We start from the raw sequence: 16,793 nt of genomic DNA, 5'->3' as shown, positions 1-16,793 counted from the left end.
AGTTAGCACCGTTCCCACTAGAGACACCCAAGAGGATTGTTGCTCTTGTGACAAAAGGTCAGCGAGCGCGAGCTCATGGGGGGCCACGGTGGCCAAGAGACAGGGCAGCCTGGCTCCAGGGTAGGGGTGCGGGGGTCCCACAAAGATCGCCCGCTCGACTCTGTGGCTATGCAGAGTGTGATCTGCGTGTCCCCTGGTCAGAACTGGGGGTCGTATCAGATGCTGACCCCTTCCAAGGGGCCAGGCTAAGTGCTTCCTCCTCCCTTCAGGGTGGGTGAGGGTAAGGCCACAGGGCAGAGCTCCGGAGGGTGTGGGCGCTGGCACTGGCCCTGTCCACTGGTGGCTTCCCAGTCGGCTCAGAGGAGCAGCGTCCCACGTCCACTGCCTGTTCCCTCCCTGCAGTTTTGGAGGTGCAGAGCTGGCCCTGAGGCCATCCCATCGCTGGCCACCCCCGCACATTTGGGGTGCAGCCCTGCTGGTGGTCCAGGCTCTGCCCTGGGAGTGTCCCCCACGGTCACTCTGGGCCGGCCCCCATACCCTGCAAAGCAAGCCCACCCTGGAAGAGATTCCGCAGGGGAACTTCCTGTCCCCTGTAGTATATCAACTCCTGGTGTTCCCACTACTCCTCCCAACACAGGTTACCCCCAACGCAGAGCCCAGCGCCCCCCCCACCTCTGCGCTCATGCCCTGGATGGCGCGACACCTTCCCTCTGCCTTGCAGGGATGGTTTGCTGAAGACAGTCGGCATCCCCGAGGTGCGGCGTGCACCCCGGCTGATGGGGGGACCCCCCCCCCGCTCTCCAGCCAAGCACTGGCCTTTCTCTGCGTCATTGTGGGACCTTCATGGTAGACCAGCCCTTGGGGCCCCCCATCTCAGGAGGAAACAGCTGAGCCCTGGCCCCAGGGTGGCGGTGGGGGTCCAACTGGGTCCTGGTCCTGGGGGGATGGGCACTTATTCTCAGCCAGCTCTCCAGAACACCAGCTGCATTCCAGCCCCCAGTGGGGGGTGGCGGGGCCAGCTGCTGCCCCCCCATATCCGGGCCCCCAGGGCACCGTGGGATCAAGGCCGGCCGGAGGGGAGGGGACAGTACCTGTAGCGGTCAGTGGAGAGGGTGCTTCCGGTCTCCAAAGAGCTCCTGGGGTACAAAGTGAGACACGGTTACCGGTGGGCCATGCCACAAGCTCCCCGAGGGACCCCCACGAGGGACCCACACACCCCAGAAACCACGTGCTTCTCTTCTCCCTGCTGGTCACCCGCACATCTGACCCCCACGCCAGTCCACTGCCCCCCACAGGAGAGGCTCAGCGCAGCTCTATGGACGCCTGGGCTGGACCCCACCAGGGCGAGCGGGCGGGCAGCCTCCCACTGCCCCTCCCAGTCCACGCCGATCCCCACGGCATCAATGCTCTCTTCCAAGCCCCCCAGCACCCCCCAGCCTCGGGGCTGTCCTTCCCTCTGTGGACCTGACAACCACGTCCCCACCCAAGGGGGACAGAGCAGCTGGTCCCGCTGAGGCTTCCTGCTCCTGCCCCCCCTCCCAGGGCCTCGGGCAGTGCAGCCCACCCTCACCCCCACGTAAGACACGGCGGGAGCACGGTCAGACATGAGGTCCCCCTGCTGTCCCCCCCCCCAGGCCAGGCTGGCCTGAGACACAGCCACACATCCCCCCAGGCGGGTCCTCAGTGCTCTGTGCCTCAGTTTCCCTTAAGTGCACCATGAGAATCAGGAGTCCCGCGTTGCTCACGAGGCAGACAATGCACGTGGACCACCAGCCTGTGGCCCCCAGGGTGGCCCGGCCAGGGCCGGCTCTGAGCTGAGGCCTGTGTCCACCCCACCCCGTGCTGAGCTGGTACACACAGAGAGGCCCCGGCCCAGTGGGAAAGACCCAGGGTGAGGCTCCGGGGTCAGTGCCCAGCCCCTGGCACACAGCCCAGCCCCTCCTCGGGCCCTGCTTGGAATGGAAACTTCCTCCTGGGGACCATGAGACACAGAGTGGGGGCCCGTGGGAGATGACCTGGCTTTACAGAGAACCTGGCTTTACAGATGATCGTGGCTTTACAGAGAACCAGGACACTGTCATGTTCAGACTTAACGTTAGGGCCTGAGTTCCAGAGCGAGAGGGTATGTGCTGTGTGACCTTGAGTAGGTCAACGAGCCCCTCTGGACCGCTGTTTTTCTTTTTTTTAATTTCCTTTCCGCCCCTCTCTGAGAGTCCGGCAAGCTACCGAGAGTATATATTCAATATGCCAAACAGAGTAACAACAAAATGGAGACATTACTGGGCCCGCTCAAGCAAATCGATGAACAACGGGAGGACAGTGACAGTGACAGACCAGTGAAAGACCATGAGGTACAGTTGTAGACTTACAAATTTTTGTGCTTGGGTTTCAGTTATACAACAATCGAGTACCTATCCTTCCACCAGTTTCCATTCTCCACCATCACTGATCCCAGTATCCCTGCCACCCCCCATCCCCCCATCCCACCCTGCCTCTGCGGCAGGGCATTCCCTTTTGTTCTCTCTCTCTCCTTTTGGGTGCTGTGGTTTGCAAAAGAGGCATTCTGTTTTTATGTCCCCGTCTGAAGCGCTTCGAGCGGAGGACACAGAAGGCCCCGAGAACGGTGCCCACATGGCCAGCCTGATTAGCCCAGACCCCCATGCTTCATGTGCTGCTGTGGAATATTCTCTCTGTGACAGAGGAGTTAGACGCAACGGCCTGTGGGCTGCTTGGCGTGTGCAGGAGCGGACGCGCTCATTGGAGTCCCCAGCACCCCGCCCAGCACAGAGCCAGGGGTCACCCCCGAGTGCCACTGCATGCGGTCCCAAACAAAGAGCGGCCGATGGAGCAGGTGTGGGAGCCAACGGGGCCCTGCAGAATCCCCCTTGGCGAGCCCTGTCTGCCTACGGGCACCGCCTCCATGGCCCGAGGAAGGCGCGGGGGCACTCGGTATGGGGGTGTCCCAAGTCTGTTCCCCCACCTCCGCCCTCGCCCAGGAGCCCCAGGATCCTTGGGGGGCTGTGGGTCAGGTGGTGGACGCCAGGCACACAATTATCCAGGCAGGGCTCAGGCTCAGGGGCCACTGTCCTTCCTCTGAATGCTGTGGGGCACCTCCCTGCCCTCGGCCACTCCACGGGGCTCCGAGTGGGTCACTTCCTCCCCCTGCAGAAGTGGCCGCCACCCCTGGTCCCTGGCACCGTGTCAGAACAGTGCCAGGCCACGGAGACTGTTGGGGACAGGACAAAGGTCGCTGTGCCTTGAAACCCACAGCCGCTGCAACCAAGGCTCTTCCCCCAAAGCGCCAGGAAGGGGCTGGAGCGATAGCACAGCGGGGAGGGCGTTTGCCTTGCACGTGGCTGATCTGGGTTCAATCCCCGGCATCCCATAGGGTCCCCCAAGCACCACCAGGAGTGATTCCCGAGTGCAGAACCAGGAGGAACCCCTGAGAATGGCTGGGTGTAACCCAAAAAGCAAAAAAATAAAAACCCAAAAAACCAAACAAAGCACCAAGGAAGAACATGATTCCAGCAGAACTGGCTGGCAGGGGATTTTCCGGCGGGGCAGGGGCGGGGGGGGGGGGGGGGGAGCTAGGGCTGCCCCACCCACCACATTGCCCGGAGGTCGGTCCACCCCCCTCAATGCTTTTTCCTTCTGTGGTGCATCCCGGGCTGCAGATCTGTGCCCTCCACCCACCGGACACACGAAGGCAGCGCCTGGGGGTTGGGGGGGGGCCCAGGTGGTGGCAGGGTTGGGGGGCTGGCCTTCCTTCTTAGGTGCCGTGTGTGCAGGGCGGATGGTGCCCTGAGGAGTGGGCCGTGGACCCTCATCCGTTCGGGGGGGGGTCTGGAAGGTCACACCAAGATGTCCGTTCTAGGACAACGCAAGAACTCAGAGAAACGGCGCATCAATAAACACTCACGTCGGCGCAACCCCCCCAGGGGAGGCTCAGAGGAGCTGTGGCGTCCCCAGGGTCTGAGTGGCCACGAGGAAACCCCTTCCTCTCTCAGGCCTCGGTTTCCCTCTGCTGAACAGGGAGCAGTCAGGTTTCCAGACCTGGTTGGACAGGAGACACCTGTGCCCCGGAGATGCCCGAGACCCGAACCCAGTGCCAGTAAGAGCCTCCCTTGGGGGTGAGCCCATGTCTTGGCTCAGGGTGTGCCCACGAGTGCATGTGTGGTGCCAGGGGCCAAACCCAGGGCCTCTGACATGAGAAACACACGCTCTGCCACGGGTCTATGCTTCTAACTCCAAAGAGCCATTGGAAACGGCAAAGTTGCCTTGAGAATTACAGCGCACAAGGGGTCCCTCACAGCTGGGTGGGCGGCGGCATTGGGGATTCCACAGTAACGCCACCAACACGGAGGGACCCCAGCCCTCACTGCGCCCCTAAACCCACAGCAGCTGCAGAAAAAGGATCTCCCCCAAAAGCGCCAAGGAAGGGGCTGGAGTGATAGCACAGCGGGTAGGGCATTTGCCTTGCATGCAGTCGACCTGGGTTCGATTCCCAGCATCCCATATGGTCCCCCGAGCACTGCAAGGAGTAATGCCTGAGTGCATGAGCCAGGAGTAACCCCTGAGCATAGCTGGGTGTGACCCGAAAAACAAACAAAAAAAAAGCACCAAGGAAGAATGTGATTCCAGCAGAACCCGCCGGCAGGGGCTTTTCTGGGGGGGGGGGGGCGGGCTAGGGGTGCCCCACCCGCCAGACTGCCCCGAGCCCCATCCACACCCCATCAATGCTCCTTTCTTTGGCAGCACACCCTGGGCTGTGATCTGTGCCCTCCACCCACCAGGCACATGGAGGCAGCGCCCGGGTGGGGTGTGCTGGGGCCATGGGGACGGGGAGGTGCCTTCCTCCTTGCTTCTCGGGTCCTGTGCGTGGTGCCGTGTCTGTCCCTGCTATCCCTGCAGTCCCCTCTGACTCTGGTGGGGGGGGGGGCGCTGCAGCTTCACACCCCTTCCGGGTGCCCACGTGACGTGGCAGCGCTCCATCTCCCATCCTCTCCCGCAGGGCATTAGTTCCCCGGCCTCTTGCTTCCCCAAACCCCGCCCCAGACAAGCCTCCGTGGAACAGCCCCACCCCCAACACCCTCCCCCCCAACCCCCAAAACACGGCCCTCTAAGCTTAGGAAATTCTGACAGTCTCCGAGAGATCTGCAGGACTGGAGAGACTTGCACGCAGCCACTGTCTGACCCTCAGAGCCCCATAGGGTCCCCCGAACCAGGATCCACTAGGAGTGATCCTTGAGCACAGGGCCGGGAGTCATCCCTGAGCACAGAAACGGGAGTCATCCCTGAGAACAGAAACAGGAGTCAGCCCTGAGCTGCAATGGGTGTACCTGCTCCGCCCGGCACAATTCTGTTGTTGCAGGGACTCGGGCACACCTTGCTTTTGGGAAAGAAGCCTGGGGGGCCGGAGGGGGGTGCCAGGCTGCCCGCCACGGGGCTGAGAGGAGGCAGCCAGGCATGGGGGCCAGTTTGCCGAGAGGGAAGGTGGGGGAGGGCAGAAAGCAGGGAGAGAACAGAAGGACCCCCAGAGCTGTGGCCTGAAGGACCCCCACTCCCAGGGGGGTTGCTCACAGCCCCGGGGGGGGGCTCCCGGGAGCCACCAGGCAGGGGCACGACCTGGGGGGTGGGGCACTGTGGGACAGGGTGGGTCCCAGCTGTTGTGGCCGGATGGGGGGATCCGAGGGCTTGACCCGCGTCCCTGCCCCGTTCTCGCGTGGGGACAGCCAGGAGCGCCTGGCTCACGGGCAGGAACCTAACAGCTGCCCCCACAGGGGCCTGCAGTCGGGGGTCCAGGGGGCCAAAAACACCCATCATGGGGCAGTCCAGTTCCCTCACGGCCCTGCCCGCGCCCAGCCTCAGAGAGAACTCAGGACGGAGTGGCGAGCGCGGCACTTGGTAAACAGCGTGAATGAGCCTCTGTGCCTGGCACCGCGCTGGCCTCCGGCGCACAGGAAGGATGGCGGGACCTGGAGTCGATTCAGGAGACCCCACACCCATCCCCCGTGCCACGTGTTCTGGCCCGAGCATTGGGGCAGGCCGTGCTCCCCAGGAGCCCCGGGAGCCGCCCCTGCTGCCCGCTGGGGTCACGGGCCCCTCAGCATCCTCTGCGAAATGGAGCGCACCCCGGGGAGGGAGGGGGAGGCAGCTGGCGAAGGCTCGAGCGGGAATCACGGCCCGGCTGGCTCCAGACCCCACCTTGACGCACCCCTTTCCTGTCTGGCGCTGAGCTGCTGTCCGCACACTGGGGCCATTGTCCCCCCCCAAGCCTCCCCGTCTCCGTCCCTCCGTCCTGCCAGACAGTGCCCTGCCCAGAGCTCAGCCCACGTTGGGAACATGCCCGCTGGCGGTGGGGGCGATCTCCCTGGCACCGGGGTGGAGACAGAGCTCAGGGTAGGTGGCCAAAGGAGGCCTGGAGGTCCTGGGACTCAGTTTCCCCACCTGGACCACCAGTGTTTGACTCATTTGGGGGTGAGTGGGGGTGTCTCGGGCCAGTTTGGGGCTGGGCCTCCTTCCTCCCGTGTCCTGGAGCCGAGTCTGACCCCATGGCCTCTCCAGCCCTGGGGTGGGGGCGGCAGGCACGCAGGGGGGTCCACAGTCAGGTCCCCTGGGCAGGCAGATGAGGCAGTGGGGGGCTGTGTGGGCCAGCAGAGGCAGCTGGCCATGAAAGGCCTGAGGGGCTGGAGCTGGCACAGCGGGGAGGGCATTCACCTTGCACACGGCTGACCTGGGTTCGATCCCCAGCATCCCATATGGTCCCGAGCCCACCAGGAGTGATCTCTGAGCACAGAGCCAGGAGCAACCCCTGAGCACCACCAGGCGTGGCCCAAAAACAAAAAAGGGAAAAAGAAATGTCCCTGGGCAGATGGGCAGTGGGGGCTGAGAGGGGGCGGGGTCAGGGGTCAGCGGCATCAAGAGCTGCCAGACTGTCGAGGTCAGCGGTCAGCCTCCCTGAGGGGCCAGGCTGGGCAGCTGCCGCAGGAGCACAGCCTGGCTGGCCAGAGGGGGGCTCACGCCCAGCACGGACACCCGAGCCCCCCGCCTCCCAGTTCTCTCCCTGCAGAAGCATCAGCTGAGGGGGACGAGGGTCTGGGGAGGCTGCCTGTGACTGTTGGTGACCCCCACACATCTAGGGTCACCTGGTTCCCAGACAACAGATCCCCCGGGGGACGCCCTGACCTTCTGGGCTCTCACCCTCCTGGCTCCACACGCTCCCCCAAGCTCTGGGTCACCCACTTCACAGATGAGCACACTGAGGCCGGCAGGAAGCCCCCACTGTGTGTCTGACCAGAGTCCCCAGATGTGAGCGAGGTCAGGACGGGGCCCTCGAGGGACAGACGACTGGGCAGGGGTGGAGGGAGAGGAGGGGTGCGTGGGTACCGCTGACAAGGCCCAGCCCTATGCAGGGGTCACTTCCCAGGGGTGCAGCGGCCCTTGGAGAGGCCCTGTGGACGGTGTCCATGAGCCCCTCCGGCCAGGGTGCGGCGGGTGAGCTCTGCCTAGCCCGTCCCTGGGGGGCACTCCGCCTGGGTGCGGCGGCCACCTGGGGCCTCTATTCTGGGGGTGGCTCGGTGCCATCCTAGCACGCTCTGTTCCCCACACGCCTGTCCCCGAGGCGCGCCCGGCAGATGGCGGCCCTGGCACGTGGCCGAGTGCCCTTGGCCCACGCTTGGGGCGCTCAGCCCGCGGGGAGAGGCAGCCGCAGTGGGATGTGGGGGGGGATGGGCACAGGGGGAGAGGGCCCGTGGGTGCCCCCTGACCCCCACCACCCAGGGCTGCAGACACGTGGTCACGAGCACCTGCAGCTTGGTCTCCCGGGACCAGCGGCCGCACCCTGCCAGCATGGCCGGAGTTTAGCCCCCGCCCTGCCAGCCCGCAGCCGGACCCCGGGCCCGGGGAAGGAGAGGGAAGCACACTCGGGGCCAGCCCGCTGCCCTGGACCCCCAGGGAGCCTCTGAGGTCGCTGCAGTCAGCGCCAGGCGGCCATCCGGGCCCTGGCCCCAGAGCTGGGCAAAGGAACGTGCAACTTGGCCAGGCGCTGCGGCTACCCGGGCATTCAGCCGCGGTCCCGCTGGTGACCATCTGGTGGGGAAGCGGCACCGCAGGTGTGCGTCGGGGGGCAGGGCAGGGACCAGGCACTGGCCGGCACTGGCCAGAGAGGGGGTGCACCGCCCCGGCGTCCCCAGGCCCAACGCTGAGTCCCCAAGACGCTGCTGGACTGGCAGGAAGCCGCCCTCTCTGGGCGCGCAGACTGGACTGGAGCCTCGGGCAGGGACCCGCTGTCCTGGGATCTGGGAGTGGGTGACACCGAGTCACGTGCAGAGACAGGAGGGACCCCAGCCTCTGCGAGCACCCCCTCACGGCTGCCCAGGGCCACCTCTGCACGTCCTCCTGAATGACCCCTTCTACAAACGGGAAGTGGGGACCTCGGTCAGCAGTCACGGCGTCTCCTCTCCTCAGGAGCCTCAGCACGGCCAGCGGACGGTCCAGCTTCTGCTCAAGGGCCTGGCAGGGGCCTTTAAGAGGGACAGTGCATCTCCCGGGGTCACTCTGAGGGGGACGGTGCATCTCCTGGGGCCGCACACGATGCCCCCCACTGCTCCCCCTCTCAGCTGTGCCCAGGAGGCGACGGAGAAGCAGTCCCAAGAGAAGGGGTGTCTGTGTGCAGGGCTGAGGGCCCCGAGAGTGGGGGCCTGGCTGGGGTACCGGGACCCCTGGCTGTGCCGCTCTACTCCCGAGCACAGAGCCCTGACAGCAGGGCTGGGGCCGGGGTCCTGGGCCTAGCGCACCCCACCTCAGCCCCCAGGACTGGTGCAGCTGACAGGGGCCTGTGTCGCTCATGGCCCGCGAGCTGGGGGCAGCCGCAGCTCAAGGTCTGCCCCCCCAGATCCGACCCCTCCTCTGTCCCCAGGACTCTGGTTCCCACGGGGCTTGGTTTCATGCTGTGTCTCAGGCTGGCCACTGGGCATATGGCCCCTCTAGGGCCAGGGACTGGAAGAGACGGGGGTCCCCATGCAGCAGTATCCTGGCTGGGGGGGGGGGTGGTGATGAGAGTCTTGCAGCGCCCAGAGTCCAGCCAACTCCTGCCTGGCCTCGGCTGCTGTTCCCCCATGCCGCCGGTGCCCAGCAAGCCCCGACGCCCAGCCCTGGGAGAACAGCACCCGGTGCCTTCTGAGTGTGCGCGACCACCTGGCTCCCCTGCCCGAATCCCGCCCAGCCCTGTGGAGCTGGAAGCACCCATTTCACAGCAGAGTAAACTGAGGCCTCAGCATCTGCCCCAGACACACACTGCTGGGCACCCACAGCTATCCCGGCGGCTCCCAGGGGGGTGCCAGGCCTGATGCTTGCAGAGGAAGGTTCTAGAAAGGGCCTGAAAGCTCCAACAGTTTAGTACCACCTCTGCTGAGTGGTCTTGAGGCACTGCTCTGAGGGTCCCGACAGCAGCCCCCACCTAGGGTCTGCCTGGGCCCCGCCTCAGCTCCCCACACCCACGCCGCGCTCCCAGCTGGCAGCCGCCCTTTCCCTCTCTCCGTGCCTGTCTCGGAAACTGGCATTTGAGCGAATGTTCAGTTTGTGTCTCGGCTCCCAGCTGGGGGTCGGGGGAGGTGGGGGTGCTCCAGCACCTCGGGTCCGAGGCTGCTGGTACTGGGCGCAGCTGGCATGAGGCTCCGGGAGGGTCAGTTCCTCTGTTCCCTCGCGGGACAGGAGAGTGCTGGGCTCCTGCTGCTATTACTCCTATCACTCCTGGTGGGATTCGAGGGTCACTCCTGGCTCCATGCTCAGGAATCACTCCTGGCGGGGCTCCGGTGCCAGGCACAGTACCTGGGTCAGCTGTGTGCAAGGCAAAGGCCCTGCCTGCTATTTTGTCTCCCTGGGCCTTTTTTTTCTTATGTAGGAGTAAAAAAATTCAGCCACTGACTAGCTGATTGAATTGTGCATGAACTCCACCTTACTTTTTTTTTTTCATCTTTTTATAATTTTATTCATTGAATCACCGTGAGAGCAGTTACAAAGCTTTCGGGTCGAAGTCTCGGTCATACAATGAAACACCCGTCCCTTCACCAGTGCCCATTCTCCACCCCCAACAACCCCAGAATACCCCCATCCCGCACCCTCCCCCTACCTGTGGGGCAGATGATTTCCACATTACTCTCTCTCTACTTTGATCACATTCAATATTTCGACACCAGACCCACCATTATTATTTGAGATTTTACCCCAACACTCAGATCTGCTGAAAAGGCAACAGTAGACAATTTGTGTTCTATTGCTGGTTATGAATAACATATGACGTTGCGTGGCTGCAATAGGGCCATGAGATTTTGAAATTCCGAAATTTTAACACTTAAATCTGGAGGGATTTCTGCCAAAGCTTGCTGGGTTCCAAGATTTGTTTCTGAGTCTCTGGGATCATGGCCGTTGAGCACCTTGATCAGGAGCCCGAGAGGCTGTTCGTGGGCGATGACTTGGGGTCTCGTTGGGACGGGGAGGACAGACCCGGCTCCCCCCCCATCCCGTGAGGCCCAACAAGTTTTGTCACTGCGGGCCCAGACCTGACTGTCCAATGGCCTCTGGAGGATGATGGCCACCAAGCACCAAGGGGGAGCAGGCGGAGGGACAGCATCCTTTCCCCCCTGGGGTGGTCCCTGGGCCTTATTTTTGTGTTTTGACCAGCTATGCTCAGGGCATCCTCCTGGCTCTGCGCTCAGGGATCACTCCTGTGGTACTTGAGGGGCCAGGGGAGGTGCCGGGGATCAAACTCCAATGGGCTGCGTGCAAGGCAAATGCCCTGCATGCTGTACTCTCTCTCCTGGCCGAACGAGCTTGCCAGCTCACTCCTTGAGCTGTCTGGGCTGTGCAGAGTCACAGCAAGTGCCCTGGGACCTCTGCGAGACTCAGCGATGCTCGTGAGGAGACACGGGGTGCTGGGGCTGGAGCGGGGCCCCACGCACACAGGCGGACAGCCCTGAGCCTGCCCCACCCCACACCCGGGGGCCAGGAACATACTTTCCAATGAAGGGCTCCTCGAGGCGGGGGCCCTGCTTGCCTCCCCGGGGACGACAGCCCTCACCCCAGCCGACACAGGGCTGGCTGCGCTTGGCGGCCACGGGGACACTGCCCTCGGTGACACGATGCTCGGGCAGGGATAGTGCTTGGCAGGGCTCCGAGTACATCGAAGGCGCCTCCTGGGAGCTCCCGGGGAGGATGCAGGCGGCTGGAGCAGGCGAGTGTGTGTGCAGGGCACGGAAATGCCCTTTGTGGTTCCAGAGTCCCCGGGAGTGAGGTCCCCGCCGGGAGCGCAGCCAGGACCCGCAAACCCAGGCGTGCGGGGGCAGCGTCCAGTGTCTGTGCTGTGCAGGCTGTCCCTCCCCCTGTCGGCCAGACGCAGCACCCTGAATCTCCCAGACGACAGCTGGGCCAGACCCCCAGCTGAAAGAACCCCCTTTACCCCTGCCCACAGTGGCGGGCCCTGAACCTGCTGGCCTGAACAGGGGCCCCGGGGGCTGTCCAGGTTGCATGAGAACGTGGCCAACATGGGCGGAGGGCAGGGGGCTGCCAAGAGCAAGTTGTCCCCACCAATGGCTGTCACCTCCCTCTGGGGCCCAGCAACCGGCAGATCCCCAAACCCTGCTTCCGTGGGGTCGTCTCCAAACAGCCCGACAGTGATGGGGACGCGAGTCTGGAGGCTGCTGGGTGTCATGGGCAGCTGGACGAGCACTGACGCGGCCTGGTGGGTAGACGGAGTCTGTGTCGGTCAGTGAAGTCTGAAGTGAGCAACCACCGACGGGGGGACGGGGGGGGGGGCGGGGAGTGAGCGCCCACCGCGTGCCAGCCCCCACCTCCTGCTTCTCGTGTGGGCGTTGGGCTCAGTGGGGGGGAGCAGAGAACCCAGCCCTGTCCCTGGAGAGAGACTGCAGGGTGCCAGGCAGACTCAGGCTGAGCCCACGTGGGGGGTCCTGGACGAGGGTCCCTCAAGAGCGGGGGGCAGGGGAGAGACTGAGTGTCCTGATAGCAGTGGCCACCCCCAACCATCAGGAAGGCCTAACGCTGAGCAAACAGAACATGAGCATCAGTGAGGACGGGGTGGGCGGGGGGCGGGGGATGCGGCCCGGTGGGGCCTCAGGGTCAAAGGTCAGAGAGAACCTCAGTGGGGCTGGAGTGATAGCACAGCGGGTAGGGCGTTTGCCTTGCACGCAGCCCGACCAGGGTTCGATTCCCAGCATCCCATTTAGTCCCCCGAGCACGGCCAGGAGTAATTCCTGAGTGCATGAGCCAGGAGGAACCCCTGTGCATCTCTGGATGTGACCCAAAAAGCAAAAAGTAAATAAATAAATTTAAAAAACCAGCGAGAACCTCAGACACAGAGTCCACTCCTGGGTCCGGTCAGGCTGTTGGCACACCTGTGTCCTGGCAGCCTGGCTGGGTGGGTGACGAGAGGCCTTGGAAGCTGCCCCCGAGATGTGGGCTGAGCGGCGCCCCTGGCAGCTGGTGGTGGGTCTGGGAAGGTGACGTCCCACGTCATCCCAGAGCCGCCCCGATACCAGCCACGTGCGTGTCCACCACTCGTGACCGAGCCTGGGAGCGGCAGGAAGAGAACAACACATGCTGGGGATGGACGGACGAGGAGTGGCGGGCCGGTGTCCTGAGGACAGTGACACTGACGACTGGGGGGTTCTTGGTGCTTCACCAGGCCAGATCCGAGGGGCAGCTGGAGAGGGTGGGGGGCAGGGCCCTGGGATCCCGGGTGAGGGGGTGGCCGGGTGGGTGGGTGGACCTGTGCGGCTGTGGGGGCGGGTGGGTAGCTGGAGGCCAGGGGAGGGGACGCGGCTGCAGAGAGGGGCTGGGACTGAGGGGGCACTGCGTGGGGCCCACGACCGCTCCCGGCTGCTCCTGGCCTCTGCACCCCTGCAATCCCTCTCAGGATGGTGAACCCTGTGTGGGCAGAGAGGGGCCGGGGAGAGAGGGTGTGCAGGCACAGCCCCCAGCCGCGCACAGACAGATGTTCCTGGTCACCATGGTTAGTGAGTGACGATGGCCCCGCGGTGGCCAGGGCAGGCTGGGGAGGAGGAAGGACCTGGGACCTCGGGATTCCAGCTTCCACCCTCACGTGACCAGCAGGGCCGAGGCTGTCGCCGCTGCCCCAGGCCCAGAAAGGGCAAGGGATGTGTCAAAGGTCCCACAGCAACGCAGAGGTAAGGATCCGGGGAGCGTTGGAGGACCCCCTCAGAGGCCAAAGGGTGGGGGGGGCACCGCTGTACGGGGGACATCACCCGATCCCCAAGGCACTGGTGGAAGTGGGCACCCTCAGAGGGAGCTGGTGGACAGCGGTCTACCAATGCCCCCTCGGGCTATGGGCAGTGACAGACCCTCTCCCTCACAGCCCGGCCCGCCAGGACAGTGCAGGTGAGGCTGGGACCCTCCAACTCCCCACACTGAGGCCCCCATCTGCAGAGGGAGGGGATGGGTATCCCTGCTCTGCCCCTCAGGGAGTCCCCAGACCTGGACCAGGGCCCAGGCATCCTGGGGGGACACATGTGGCCTGCAGTGAGGGGAGAGCGGCCAGGAGCCTGGTGTCCTCTGCATCCGCGTGCCCTGCCGCACGGGCCCCATCTTGCCCCCTCCCGCTCTCTGATCCCAGGGCTCAGGGCCCCACAGGTGGCAGAGTGAGGGCCTGGCTCTGGGGCTGGACCACTATAGCTTCAGCTTCTCTGTCTGTGCCAGGACCATCCCCAGCGCCAGCACACGGGGGCACCCCGAAGGTCGAACGCGTGGATGCTAGAAGACCATCTGCACCGCTGGCCGACACGGTGCCCCACCAACCAAACGCCCTGAGCAGTAAGTCTTGGCTTGGCCCTGGGGCTCTCGGCAGAGGCAGGCGCTGTCCGAGGTGCTGGAGGCAGGAGAGGACAGTGACATTGAGGTAGGTGTCTGGGGGATCCTCTGCCCCAGGACCCCGACAGTGAGGGAGGATGCAACACAGGCCTGAACTTGGCACTTGGAGGTCTGGGCGGGGTGAATGGATGGAGGGTCTGGGCGGGGGGCCATCACCGAGTCCCCAAGGCACGAGGGGCCATAGCAGCTCTCCACCCGCTGCCCGTGCAGCCCCGCGGTCCCTTCCTTCCCAGGTCCCGGGCAGGATATGACACGCTGTGAGCCAATGTTACCTTAGGAAGAGCGGCAGCAGCCGGCGGGGGCGACCTTAATTAAACTGCCATTAATTAAGCTGTCAGTGCGGTAATGACCTTGGTTGTGAGCAAGTTTGATTAAGGACCTGATTCCTGGAGACCTGCGATCCCCCCCTTCGGTCAGTATCTGCTCCGGGTCACCTGTACCTGTCCCCTAGGCCACCTGGGTCAGCGCTGCCACCCCAGCCAGGGGACAGAGTCCAGATTCCAAAACTCAGCCTTGGAGCCCCTCCCCCTGGAGGGCTGCCGGCCGGTGGGACAGGCTGGAGCCGGTGAGGCCACAGGCTGGGGCTCCCCGCTGGGTGTGGGTGTCCTGCCACCTGCAGAAACACTTACAGGACGGCCACTTGGGAAGCCTGGGGGCTGCAGAGGGGAGCCGCTGGGATGGGCAGGCCTGTCTCGGGGCTTGGATGAGGAGCAAACGATCTACTCAAGCGGCCAGTCCAAGCCAGGCCTTCCCTGGGCCTCAGACGCATCCATAAAACAGGGGCCCCCTCCCCAACAGCCTGGCAGTCTGTGTCAGCATGGGGGGATCTGTTCTGGGGAGCACAGAGCCCAGCCCTCTGCCCCTCCCCTAGGGAGTGTGGCAAGAGCCATGGAGCCCCAGGCTGTGGTCCAGGGTTGGGCCGTGGGCTGAACTGCAGGTTCTTGGGGCCGAAGTGATAACACAGAAGGGAGGGCGCTTGCCTTGTATGTGGATGTGACCCGAGTTCGATTCCCGGCATCCCATTTGGTTTCCTGAGCACCGCCAGGAGTCATTCCTGAGTGCAGAGCCAGGAGTAACCCCTGAGCATCGCCGGGTGTGGCCTCCGAACCGAAAGTAAAATAAATAAAATGCAGATTCTGGGAGCCCAGGCACCAGGAGGCACCCTGTGGGGTTTGCAGGGTGACATGCTCCGGCCCAGATCACCACCTGACCCTTGGCAGCTCCCCACAGTTCGGCGGCACCATCCCAGCCAAAGCACACACTGACCCACACAGTAGACCCAGGACCGCGGGACCTGGGCACGAGCATTTCGGGCGAGACCCTCACCCCTGGATTCACAGCCTCTGAGGTTCCCAGGGAATGTTCCCAGCCTCAGTTTCCCCACACGTCTCACAGAGCCCGGCGTCTGCTCTGGCCCGTGACGCAGCATCGGCGGTGCCAGCAGCTCCCAGAGGATGGGGAGACGGTCACGGGCTGCTCCTGCTCCCCTCTCCAGGGCTCGGGCGACAGGAAGCCGGGGGCCCCAGGGAGCCTCTCCCAGCGGCGGAAGCTCCGTGCAAGCCAACGGTTTACTATTTGTTTCCCAAAATACAGCTGGGCCTTGTCACGGGGCGTGAGAATGCTGGCGTGCCTGTGCCATCAACAAAACCAACCTGGGCGCTTTTTCCTCCAGAAAACTGACAGTATCCCAGCCCAGCCTCCGTCACTGTCGCCGTGGGCCCTGGGAAGGCGGCCGCGGGGGATGCATGGATGCGTGGGGGTGGGGGAGCAGACCGGGAGCAAAGTGCTACGTGTCCCCTGGCAGACGGCAATGGTGCTGCCGAGCTCGGGGCTCCCTTGTCGCATCCCCCCCCGATAGCGCCCCCTGTGGGTCCTCCAGAGGCAGAGCCCAGCCCTCGAGTGTCGGGCTCTGCTCTCTAAGGCCACCCCAGGTCTGAGGTGACGGAGGAAGCCCCAACCCGAGCCAGAATTGGGCAGGGGTCTCCAGGCGGCGGCCGTGTCATGCTGGGGGGACCCAGAGAGGGATCCCTGGAGGCTGGAGAGTCCGGGGGGCCTATCCCAGAAGGCGCAGAGCCCCGAGAGCCGGGGGTGGACGCCGGGCATCGGCTTGGGTTTCCATAAATACCCAGGTCTGTGATGTCACCGGCCGTGCACACCTCAACAGTCTCTGCCTCTGGCGCAGGGCCCAGCAGACAGGTGTTCGGGGCTGGGGGTGGGAGAGCTGGACAGTCCCCTATCCGCGGGGCCAGCTGTCCCCTCCCGGGTGTTCCTGCGACCTTCCCCTGGGCAGGGCGGGCAGGACACAACAGGTATTTTTCCTTCCAAGACGCGCTATGGGCAATGCCCGAATCCCGACCCACAGCTGCAGATCTGGGGACCCTGTGGATTTGAGGGGCACCTGCGCTCAGGGCGGGGGGTGCATTTCCCAGCCCAGGGGAGACCTGCAGAGCAGCCTCTCCTGCCGTCAGCACCCCCAAACAGCTCGCGGGTGCCAGCTTGCTCTGCAAGCCACCTGCGCCGCGCCGCGGGCGCCCCTCCCCCAGGAAGCCCTCCTTCCAGCTCCGCGCTCCCGATGCGGGGGTCCCTCCGGCCCCTGTACTCACAAGTAGCGTCTCCGGCAGGCCATCCTGTCGCCTTCCTGCTCTCTGCCTTTCCTGCAGGGCGCCGGGAGGGGGGGGTTGGTGGGCTCAGGGCGGCGCGGCGGCGGCGGTGGCGCAGGATGCTTCAGCGACAAGTGGACGGGGAGGAAACGCAGGCGCGGGGCGAGTCACATTCCCGAGGGTGGCAAACTCCTCCAGGGAGGCTGGGGTGGGCGCAGGGAGGTGGCGGCGGCGGGTTCCGCGGGGCCCCGGGCACGCAGGGCTCACCCCGAGTCCGGGGGCCGGCGCGTCACC

At 64.7% G+C, this 16,793-nt stretch overlaps 1 protein-coding gene across 2 annotated transcripts in view; it reads right to left on the bottom strand.

Moving 5' to 3' along the window:
- IQSEC1 (IQ motif and Sec7 domain ArfGEF 1) overlaps window positions 1-16,569 on the bottom strand; it is a 125,151-nt gene extending 108,582 nt beyond the window's left edge. Inside the window, exons 1-2 of one of the 2 annotated variants that reach the window (XM_056129717.1) lie at window positions 16,503-16,544; window positions 1,092-1,136 (exon numbers count right to left, since the gene is read on the bottom strand). In XM_056129717.1, coding sequence (XP_055985692.1) covers window positions 1,092-1,136; window positions 16,503-16,525 — 68 coding nt within the window. In that variant the 5' untranslated portion in view covers window positions 16,526-16,544. Of the gene's footprint in view, window positions 1-1,091; window positions 1,137-16,502 lie in introns of both variants that reach the window. The other variant, XM_056129719.1, reaches the window with a different exon arrangement.
- Between the last annotated feature and the right edge of the window lie 224 nt (window positions 16,570-16,793).

This window comes from Sorex fumeus, unplaced genomic scaffold (assembly GCF_029834395.1).
Source record: "Sorex fumeus unplaced genomic scaffold, SorFum_2.1 ptg000072l, whole genome shotgun sequence".
Taxonomy (NCBI): domain Eukaryota; kingdom Metazoa; phylum Chordata; class Mammalia; order Eulipotyphla; family Soricidae; genus Sorex; species Sorex fumeus.
The sequence above is the reverse complement of the archived record's forward strand: the minus strand, read 5'-3'. Positions and strand labels throughout refer to the sequence as shown.